The sequence below is a fragment of the Wyeomyia smithii genome, chromosome 2, assembly GCF_029784165.1.
Source record: "Wyeomyia smithii strain HCP4-BCI-WySm-NY-G18 chromosome 2, ASM2978416v1, whole genome shotgun sequence".
Lineage (NCBI taxonomy): Eukaryota > Metazoa > Arthropoda > Insecta > Diptera > Culicidae > Wyeomyia > Wyeomyia smithii.
The window spans coordinates 99975431-99987499 of NC_073695.1; the positions used below are offsets into that span (position 1 = coordinate 99975431).

General features: G+C 36.2%; 1 protein-coding gene across 3 annotated transcripts in view; it reads left to right on the forward strand.

The window, feature by feature from the left end:
• Positions 1-12069, forward strand: part of LOC129720284 (PR domain zinc finger protein 1) — a 149961-nt gene that overhangs the window by 67492 nt on the left and 70400 nt on the right. For 2 of the 3 annotated variants that reach the window (XM_055671741.1, XM_055671749.1), the window contains exon 1: positions 6145-6171. The exons of the other annotated variant lie outside the window; for it this stretch is intronic. In XM_055671741.1, the coding sequence (XP_055527716.1) occupies positions 6160-6171 (12 nt within the window). In that variant the 5' untranslated portion in view covers positions 6145-6159. Of the gene's footprint in view, positions 1-6144; positions 6172-12069 lie in introns of those variants that run through there. 3 annotated transcript variants of the gene reach the window in all.

A 12069-nucleotide genomic window follows, 5' to 3' on the forward strand; every position in this document is an offset into this window, starting at 1 on the left:
GCTGTGCAAATTGTTACGAAAATGTGCCCTCTAAGTGCATATTTTATTAATACTCATGTACGAATTTCAAATGCCAATGTCTTGATCGAAAGATGAAGGCAATGCCTTGATCTAAAGATGAAGGTTGCTACAAATTTGTTGAGTGATAATTAGCACATTTTTTTAATAGTACATTGATGAAAAGTAGAATTGAGAATTAAACATTTTTGTTTAGTTTCGAAGCACTCAATTAATCACCACCGCTTTTATAGCTGATAACACGATAGTATAGTGTAGAACCATACGAGCATATATCCTAAGCGATAGGTTAAGTTTTTCCCAAACCTTTAGTATGATTTTAGATTTTGGTATGAAAACCTGTGAAACAATTAACTAAAAATCAATTGGAAAAGCAGCTTATCACAGCTCGCTTTCTGATCATGATGTTTTTTAGAGCTTTCTTCTGTATAGCATAGCTTTTATTTGGATTTCTCACAGTTTGTCCCGGATTCGCAATAAACAATAAACAAAAAATAATTTCTTGTTGGCATCCACAAATGTAACAATATAACACGTATCGTGTCGTGTTGCGGCTTGGAAGAAAGACAATAAAATTGTTTGTCTTGTCAGATGGAAGCAGATACCAAGAGTGCAACTGTTGTGTGTTGCATATTGCCGATGTGCGACTGGCAGAAAATTCTGTTCGTGCTGTCATCAACTGGTAGCAGACATAAGTATAGGTTCGAAATTCTGCTGTGTCATTAAACGAAGTGTTGTGACTTTTCAACAAACGAATCCAACATTGTAAGTGGCAATGCTGAGCTTTTAAGTTCAGAATCGGATTAGTTTTGTGTATACCTGGTTATGTAGAGTTTCATCGAATTGCGGTGAACATCACTCTACTACGCATCTGTAGCGGCTACTAATCACAGTTTTACTTTAATAAAATTCACTATCCCAGATCTTTCAAAAACATGTCACAGCTCTGAAAAAGGCCGATTAATGCAATTGCACATTTCATTTAGCTATCGCATAAAATGTCTAGACCGTGTACGTACGCACTGATATAATAATGTAACTGAAGAGTTTGTTAAATAATATTTTACGTAGTCTCACGTCCAACCCGATTAAACGATTATAACAAATGGATAACACAAATATATCTGAACTTGATAGAAATAACAAAGCTTGTAATATTCTTGATATGCCAGAATGATAAAAAGTACAGAATTGTATCAAATTCTGTTATCATACACTTAAATATTCAAAAGTGTGTTTTTAAAGCATATTTCCAACAATATTTGTAACATTCTTATTAAAATTTGTGACATTCAACTAATTCTGATCTTTTTCCGTAAAAAAAAAACTTACAAAACTTGCTATAATTTGAAATAATCAATAAGCAATTTTTATAGGAATTTTGATATTTTAACTATTAACGAGACTAAGTTTAAAACACAAGTTGAAACAAAAAATCGTAACAAAATATGAAGATTTATTATAATCCTGATATTTTTGACTGATCGGGAAGCGGTCGTGTCTTGAATACAGCTATTGAGAGTGAGAGGAATTAGACTATTACGTCCATTCATTAAATCTGTTGTAACCAAATGATAGTTAGTATCAAAAATAATTTTGTAAGTCAATCGTGGATAAAACTGAAATCCGATTTTAGTATCTTCTGGTAATAAGGTTCTTACTGAGGAACTCTTCTTTTTATTCTGTACGGGAACCATTGAGGGCTTTTTGCTTTGTGATTTATGCTTATTATAAACAAGATTTCAGTTGAGATTCAATATTTGCTATCAGAATTTGGCTCAGATTCCCATGTTCAACTCTGGTATTCACTCATATGTTTCGTGTTCAATTCTCTTTATCAAGTCCATGATCTTGTTAAAAATGCTTTGGGATTGCCTGAGAATATTTTCTGAGAAACATTTAAAAATTTTTCAGTATTTTTTAAGAGTTGAGGAATGTGTAATCTTAAATTGGTCTAATCAAATTAATTAATATTAAGGGTTAATTTATGATAAGAATTTTACTTTCAAGAAGCACACTGAGAATATCCAAACTAAGTGAAATTCAAGACTTTGTCTTGAGAAGAATTAACTGTTAATTTACAAACAAATATTTAGATTAGCAGTCCTAGATGCTTCAAACGATTCAGAAGGAACATTTGAAAATGATATTGAAGAGTCCTCGCTTGTTTAGCACGAATGAACTACATACGCTTACTGATTTGTAAACATGTTGTGTGCCGTTTTAGTTTTTTTTTTGGATTTTATTGCCCAAATTTGAAATTGAAACAAAACATAAAATGTACAAGAATGGAATGTAAATTAATTGATTGCTTCGGACGACTTTATTCCATCCACAGCTTACTTTACCATGCGGATGCTTACTGTAAAGTCATTCTCACTGAGTCTCCTCACTTTTCATATTACTGCTACCTCATTCAAGGAAGTAATTTTGGGCCAGAATCTTGTTTTATTTATTTAATTGCTGTATCTTCTGATTTCTGGGTGCAATGATCTTGAAAAAATTCGTATTGTACGATTTACATACGGTTTTTTAAGTTTTTTTCTTCGAAAAATACCACTACCGTTAACAGTGTACAAACTAAGCCATACCGCGAAGAAAGGAACAGAACCGATGCCACACTTTCATCCCCCGCTGCGTTTTCGTTTACAGTTCTGCACCGTCGTCATCCTTATTTGCGGAATTTACTTTGCTCATCCAAAAAAACGAAGGACCATCGCGACTAGACAGTTTTTTCCGAAACCAAACCCTGCAGACAATTTAAGAACCTATAAGTTGTTAATTTTTGTTGTAAAAACTGGCTGGGGTACCGTTACGATTCGAAAAATGCAGGAGGGCATGTGATGCCGGGTTCAATGACCGACCTACTCAACCATTCCTTGTAGGCATGTAATATGCATACAGACGCGCACCGACCTGCATATTGCACGGGAGAGTGCAAACCTGAACTTACACTCACACCTACTCGTATACAGCATAGTGCTTCAGAACGCCCAATGCACACAACCAACAGCTCCAAGCCATATGGTAATTTTCTGTACGGTAGCAGCGGTGTGAATGCACTTTTCGCAGAATCGGTGACGCGTTGTGGGTTCTGAACTGCATGCAGGTATAGAATGCATTGTTCGCTGTTTAGCGCTTCAGTTATTTTACTTTCAAATACAAACCGACGTTGGTTTAAAAGAAAAGGAGAGTGAACCACAATTGTCCTTGTTGTCTGCGGCTGGGCAATGTACAGTTGATCCCACTCTCGCGTTTGTTCGAAGCAGAAGATAACTCTGTAGAAACTTTATACGCGATCAGCGAGTTTACTACTAATGATATCCTTAATTGAAATTTAATTTTAATTATAAGCTGTCCGTTACTGTAACATCAGGTCACCACCCTTTTCGCTGTTGGATATACAGCAAGTATTCAGTAAACAAACAACATCCTTTATGGAGTCATGCTATATCAGCATGCAGTGACGACGCGACAACGGCAGCATCAGCAACAGTCGATTATGGCTGCTGTAGTGTGATTTTTTACGATCCACCAAGCTGGGGATACTGAAAGAGTCCTTAATGAACGTTGTACGCATCGTTGGGCTTTAGCCGTCGCCGTAACGATGGTTCGCGTTTGTATAAGGACCTTTTGGATTGAACCTTGAAGAGACACGGTGGGTAATGCTGTACAGGTGTCCGAACTTTCGCATAATAATAAGAATTGATTAGTCTGGTTAAAATATTATCCGAAAACACAAACAAAAATGCACAGCTTTACTTTTACCACTAAAATCATCAAATTCAAACTACCGAGAGCGATTAACAAAAGCAATACCAAATATCCCTAGTCCCACACAGGTAACAGCCCAACCTCTCCTCCCCTTTCCAAAGAATAACACCACCAATATCGGTAGATATTCTGAGCCCAACCCCAGCCTACAAGGGTGGTATGTGTGTTGTGCACGGAAACTCCTAGCCTGGCGTTTAGGCAGAACCGGACCTACGACAACATTATTTCGCTTGCGCAGACTGAAATGGAAATTGGTACTGCGCTTTCCGCCCCGTTCGCTGCGGCACGGTTTGGGTTTCGTGTGGACTGACGGGGGAGGCCTCGAAAGCGAATGGAAACAAAAACATCGTCGCCATCGTCGTTCTCGTCGTCTAGTCGACGTAGTCATCATAATCGTTGTCGTCGTCATCAGTGTAATTATATTCGCTGGTATTCTGAAAAATATGCACATGTACCTCTAGGGTGCGGGCGTCCCTCCACTTTTCCACCCGGGGGTGGAAAAACATTGTCTACTACCAACTGTGCAATAGGGTTGGGTCGCAACATGAAGCAGGATTTGAAATGAGCTATTACTGGGTATAATTTAGTCAAATATAATGGATAAGCTGCTACCTGTTCGCATGACAAGAGAACGATATTTGACTACGATTATAGTTTTGGGTCGGTAGCGATATGCATTGAAAAATATTATTCGCTTGTAATTATGGTAATTTTTGGAACGACTAGGTCCCACTAGTTGCGGTAAAGTGAGTTACTCCTACTGGCGCAAACTAATTTTGGCTGCTGGCAATAGTGAATTTGGCCACAAGAGCTGCAACTTTATTCAACATATACCATAGTATTGTATGCTATCGTGGCGGTAAGCTAATGTTTAATAATAAAACCAAAATAACTGCATATGTTGGTTCATCCAAACCATATTTTATTGCACTATTGATTTCGATTTCAAACCTAAATTTAGCTCGGGGAAGGACAGTAATACTGATTCTCTTTTCTGTTCTTGAGACTAGGTTTCGAATTTCTACGTAGATCATGAAATTTTCCAGTGTGTCAATAATTCAACAAAATATTTTTCACAATAGTTCTAGTTTTTAAACTGTTTCATACTGCTTCGTATCTAAAAGTATCCACTTCCTCATTCATTTCGCCACGCAAAGTGGGTACTTTGAGACAAAATCTAATCTAGCCTGAATGTGAATTTGAGTTCGTTTCTTGGCTTTCTAGTAGGTGTACTTGCAGTATTCCACGCAGTATCTGTGCAAACGTTTATTTCAGCTGGTCTCGAGGTACGACGCTGGCCTAACAAACCAGTCGTCGTATGTTCGATCCCCGGCTCGGGAGAGACTGTTAGTGTCAGTAGGATCGTAGCGCTAGCCCCGCAATTGTCCTGTACACCAAACAGTCGGCTACGAAGTCTGTCGAATTTCGATACGGAATGTAGCACCAAGGCTTTGCTTTGTTTTATCTGAGCAAACGATGCGGGTGCACAGACTTCACTTTAATTTCTGGTACATTGATCTTTCCTGTTTATGTTTGCTTCCAAGTTCGGTTTCGGCCAAAATTGCTGATTTTTGTATATATGAGTTTTTTCTTAACGCCGCATTTATCATCTCCCTCGTGCCAATTTCGAATCACTATTTCGCATCTATTAACACTCCGTACAATTTCACGATTACTCATGTCGGTTTTCCTTAGCTGCTCTTGCTTTTCGCTCTGATTCACTAAAATATGTTTTTTTTTCTGCAATTTTGTCGCTTCATCAGGATTGCTCGAGTTTCACGTATTAACACTACTAAAGGTGAGCCAAATCCAACTCTTGGGTGTCGGCATGAAATGAAATGAAAATGAATCTCAATTTCGGTTTTATAAAATAAGGCATGATTAATTTCGAGGACTTGAAACAAAACGTTATTCAAAAAAAATGTTCTTGGTGTTTGTTGAACATGGTAATGAAAATTTTAGTAATCTTGTCAATGCTAATTTTCGTTTTTTGTGTTTAAAAATACGACCGCAGTGATAAACAAAATATAAAGATAGTGATCATTCTTGTGGATGCCTTTCGTCAATCTCGTCTACATTTTAAAACTTTTCAGATGAATTTTTTCAACTATAAACAAACTTTGCTAAATTCACTTGAAAAGTGATGTGAATGACATGGTGCTGCGATGAGAGCAATCATTTTCGAATCGCTTATATTCCCACAAATGTACTAAACAAATCATATGAATTGCAAAAAAAAATTTCATCCGTTTTATACTTGACAATTTTCGCGTGACATTAATTAATATTTTTTGATAACTTTCATCCGCAGACCTACGTTGAAAAAATCGACTAATCTTACGTTGGGGCGTTGTTTTTGACCCATGTATGTCTTGTATGGTAAGCCATGAAGAAATTGATGAAATATGGGAAACACATATTATTTAAATCATCTTCCTCGTGATACTTCACAAATTCTTCTCTTTTATATTGCGACTTCAGGAATATATTGCTTATTAGAAATCCGAAAAATCTTCATTACTCGACTTTTCTGAAAAACTACTAATTTCTGCATACGCCATTTTTTCAACCATCTCGACAGTTCAACGAAATGAAATTTTTTCTTCGTTAAAAATAGTGTCAATAATAATTTTACGAAAGTAAACAACAAAATCACAATGAACTGTAGAATCGCACTAAAATATGACGGGTCGAAAACGACCCAATCGACGTCATCTAGTGGAAAACATCTGTTTTAAGTTTTTTTTATCCGATGCCTTAAAGTTCAAACAACAAATATTTCAATCGGTTCTGGCAGTGGCGTAGCGTGACGGGGTGACACCCGGGGCGGAAAATTTGGGCGTCACCCCTTTCCCCCTGGGTATCACCCTAACCAGGTTGCAGTGAAATCATTTTGTTATCCAAAATTGTAAGAGTTTTCAATCGCAATCTAAATCTAACCATTTTTGAAAAAATTGGTTTAGATTACCTACTTTCAAAAGAATCAAAATTTACTTAAAGAAGAAAATTTCTATAATTGGGTTGTTTAGCTATTCACGGGTGTCTGATTTTCATATATCAGCTAAAAGAGTGTAATTTTCTGAGCAATTTTTTTTTAAATTTTATATCATTGTCCTTCGATTATTAAATAAAGAATAAAAATCGCTCTGAATCGCTACAATGACAGTTGGTACATAAGCGAACTATCATTGTGGCAATTTAGAACAGTTTTAATTCGTGATTAAAAGATTGAAGGACAACGATAGAAAATTTTTGAATATCACGTTTTGCTTAGAAAAAGCATCTCTTTCAGACGAAATAAAAAACTGATATAGCTAAAGAACCCAATTTCCGTTGTTTTCACCGCGACCTCCACCTAATTGATAATTGATCTCACGGATTAAAAGGCGACACGTATAAAAATTTCCTCAAGCGTGTCACCCCCCGTAAATTCCGAAATCTGCATATGAAAAACCATAAAAATGACCTTGAAGTGTATTTTGGAAAGTAATCAATTTTACTCCAATCCGTTATACACGAATTAAAATTAGAAAAATACACAATACACTAAAGTCGCTTTTGACGCGGTATTTTTACGTTGGGTTTTTTTACGCGGACTCCGGAATTTACGCGGTTTTTTCACGCGTATTCCGGAATTAACGCGTTTTTTTACGCGGAATCGAGAACTTACGCGGTTTTTTTTACGCGGATTCCGGAATTTCTTCACTCAAATTCCGGAATTCACGCAGTTTTATTTTACGTGGCATGTATCCCCCGCGTAAAAAGCGACTTTAGTGTATTGTGAATTAGTTATCTCTACTATTGGCAAAATATAAACTTTTTGCAAGTTTAAAAGCATATTTGAAAGAACATTTCTTTATGTTTTGAATTTGAATTTTGAATTTTGAATTTTTGAATTTTGAAATTTGTATTTGAGTGCAACCATAAGTTTACGTTAAAATCTCCCAGCTGGTCTCGAGGTACGATGACAAAAAGCCAGTCGTCGTATGTTCGAGTCCCGGTTCGGGAGAGACTGTTAGTGTCAGTAGTATCGTAGCGTTAGCCCCGCAATTTTCCTCTACCCTTAACAGTTGGCTGCAAAGTCTGTGTATAATAAAACAGAAGGTCGAGCACCGATACGGAATGTAGCACCAAGGCTTTGCTTTTTTTTGCATAAATTTACAATACAATTCCTTGGTATTTATTTCTTAGAATGCATAGACCAGTACTTTGATACCCTATCCAATTTGTTTAAAGTCTTCAATAAGTTGGAACTGGTGGACTTGGTGTTACGACACTAACTTTTTTCTGTTGTAACGTTGTAAATCAAAAAAATTTTGAAACTTTGTAGATGAGACAAAATTCCTATCTTTTCAAATTAGGGCAATATGCAATTTTTTTGTTCAAATTTGTTTTAGTTATTACTTTTAAGATTTTCTAGATTTTTTGAGTAGTTTCCTTTGGACAAATATCACCATAATACCATCTTTTCCAGTTTTGAAGGTAATCACAATCATCAGAGATTGTACACTAGTGGATGAGCACCGCTCACTTATTGCTCAGAATGAGTGTTGCGCGTAGCAATTTTTTGCAGCACACTTTTTCCTTCTGCTTTGAGCTGTGGTTGTACTGCTCGCAGAAAAAGTAATACCCTTGCTGCCTGCACCACAGCTGAGCGAAACCAAAGTGGTGAATTTCCTTATAGCGAATTTCTTTATTCCACCAGCTCACCTCGTTTTGACCTGGAAGCGCACTAACTGCTGTCAAAACCCTTCTTTATTCGCTCGATTTTGACCCAGTTTTGACCTGCCGTGCTGCCCGAAGCACACTGTAAAATTTGTCAGCTTCAACCCACCACCGCACGAGCTAAGTTCGCAAACAATTATCTGGCATCTCTTTCTTACTTGCGTCTTATATGGCGATGACGTTTTATTATTCCTCGGTAGTTTTGCCCACAGAAGTACACTGCGGTGCGCACTGCTGAGATGAATTCGATAGCATTTCAAAAGCAATGACGGGCCACCGGATTATTTTCCAGTTTTGAACTGCCAAGCAAACAACGCAATCTACTTCTCTACCTAGATGCTCTTTTGATATACGCTTAAGAGACACACAGTAAAACACTGCAGTTAGGTCTGTTGTGTAGTTATTGAGCATGATGTCCTTTCGTGTGAGAAAACTCACACCAGTCTCCTATCCCTCTGGAGAAATATTTCAGACTCCACCGTGAAGTTTTTTTACATGCTCTCCAGATATACACGATTCACTTATCTCTTCAAGCTAGCGCGTCGCTTTGCCCACCATTATGAGAGCATTTGTTTTTACAGTGAAAGATGATCTTTTACACGGTAGTGTTTCTCTGGGGAGAAGCAAGCCTGGATGTAATAGAGGATGTATAAGTTCAATTTTAATTTAGGGGGATTAGGGGCATAATGAGCACACGGGGCGAAATGGGCACCCCTCTTTTATGCGAAACTATGCAATTTTTATTACAATATGGTATGTGGAACTCTTCCGTAGTTACTACAGTATCTCTTTATGTAGAACAAAAGTGGTTTGTCTGTTTAAAATATAAAAATATATTGAAAAAATCAACTTGGTTCCCGGATGTTGGAAAAATTATTATTATGGCGCACTACAAAATAAGATTCTACGGTCGTTTAAATGGCTCAATCAAGCATGTAGTCACATCGATATGACGTATGGGTTGTACCCCAAATTTCACCATCACTGAAGTTTTGATTTAAAACTATAATTATTATTAAAATCTCATGTTAACTTTACCTAATTCGATAGGGGCGAAATGGTCACCTTTAGGTGGGGTGAAATGAGCACACCTCGACACATAAACTTACCTGAAATTCATCTCAGTAGACTTGTGAGTTTGTCTGTTTGTCAGTGTTTGTTTACAGTGATGGTGCGAACATATGTATATTAGAAAATCTTTAGAACCGAATCGGTCTGAAAAAGGGACTGCAGGCAGAATTGGCCACCATAAGGCGCGACGGGACATTCACGAAACAAGCCGCTAAGTATCACGGCATCTCGCGACAAACGTTGGCCCATTAGTTGTACTTCTACACAGTTTCAAGATATGTTCTATAAGAGGGCTCATTATACCCCGTGGGTGCTCATTATGCCTCTGTGGGGTGCTCATTGTGCCCCACACAACGGTTGATTGCTAGTTTTTGATGCATGAATCTACTTTGTGTTTTTCACCATTATACGATAAACTTTTCAATTAGTGAATATTGTACCTTTAATGTTAGATAGTTAATTCAAGTTTTGCACTGAAGACAGTTAAAAATTTTTGTCTTTTTCCATGCTTAAAGCAGCAACCAAGTTGGGGTGCTCATTATGCCTCTATTCCCCCTACTTAAATGTTATTCGAATAAAGATGACTCACATGTCAGCATAAAAAAGTCGAGACGTATAAGGTATAGGATTCCAAGAAATATGTTTGCAAATGATTACACTGGTCAAAAAAAGCAAAAAAATGCTGCCCTAAAGCTCGAAATAACTTTCCTAGAAAGATTACAGCTTTTCAACTATTCCTGTGAATTTTGGTGCTCCTAGCCATTACTAAAACTCGTCAACTTTCGTGAGAGTGTCGCATAGTAATTGTTGTGCAAAATTCACAGGAATGGCTAAAATCCTATTATCTTTTATTTTTTCGTGCTCTAGAGCCACAACTGTATTTACCAGTCTTATTACCTTAAAAAAATCTCTAACTACAAAACTTTGATATAAACTGCAAGCCCTTAGTATGTATTGCAGAAAGTTCTGGATAGTCATTGTTCTGGCAATCATATTCTGGTATCGCATTTATGGTTGCGCCTATATGAAATTTACAGGAAATAATTTTTTCACTGTAAATGTTGCTGAGTTTCCGGACAGTTGAAATGTTCTGTAAATTGGTTGTACTTACGGCTGAGCAGTCGAAATAAATAGAAGGACTTATTTTATACTGCCCGACGTTTCGTCACTGATTAGTGACATCTTCAGCATTTTCGTATTTATTTAAAATATGAAAAGATAGAAATTTCGTTTCTTCTTCCAAGAGCCATTTTTTTTTTATTTTACAACTTTGTAGTTCCACAAAGTAGTTCCACAAAAAATATCCCATTTTTATTAATTTTTTTTTTAATTGTCTTTTCGATTTGGCTGAAACTTTGCATAGACGTTTCTATTGGCAAAACATGTTCAAAACTTTTTTTTCTTGATTTCTCCATGATTGGACCGGTTGCATTGGTTAGGTAATCTTTTGAAGTTTTTGTATAAAAATAATTAGATTTTTAAAAAATAAGCTATTTTAGATAACTTATTTTCTTTTTTCTTTTAACTTTCTTTCATTAAAAAAATTCGTTTAAAGTGTTTTTTTTTTTTTTGAAGAGACAAAATTATTACTTACATCTTTGAAGAAGACGTCACACTGATCAAACGAACCGTTTCGGCCCCAAAAATATTTGTAATCATCAATACCGTCCCAAAATAACATAGCTTCTTAAAAATTAGTCGTGTTCCAAAAAATAAAACCAATAGCACAAAATGGCATCTTTTGCCTATAAAAAGGTCTATGCAAACTTTCAGCCAAATCAAAAGTGGTCGATTAAATTGGTTGCCCGTTTTTTTGTGGAATTGCTTCTAGCTTATTAGATTAAAAGGTTGTTATCGCAGCACCATTTCTACGGCCAAATCGCGAATGAAGTTAAGCATCCAATTTGAACCTTTTGTTACATCAAGAACTTCATCTGAAGACTGCAACACGATTGGATAGAGGACCAAGCAGTGGTTTTATCACATAAAACTTATGGTTGCATTCAAATCCAAATACCTCTTAAACACAAACATTTTAGAAAATTGATATTTTTATGGAAAATTTTATTACAACATCTTATTTTGCTAATAGCTAAAGAACTAATTCGAAAAAATATGTTATTTTTTACAAAATTTGAGAACGCGCAATAAGCTTCTATGCTCGGTATAAAAAAACTAATTGAGTTCAATTAACAACTGGACAAAATAGGAAATAACAAAATTAAACTGAGTTCATAAAATTATCACAAAGAAAAGAACAATTTAAAATGGAACTCGTATATCTCTAAAATTTGCAGAAATACAAACTCCGTGTTTTCTACAAAGTTTCATAGAGTTTTATGATACTACTACTTAGCCGAAAACTACACGGCTTTAGTATGTAAAAGAAAAAAGTTGATATCGCAGTGCCAGCTTCGCGGCCAAAAAGTAAATTGGGTTAAGCATTCGAATTGAAGTCCCAAGTATACAAAAAAAACTTTA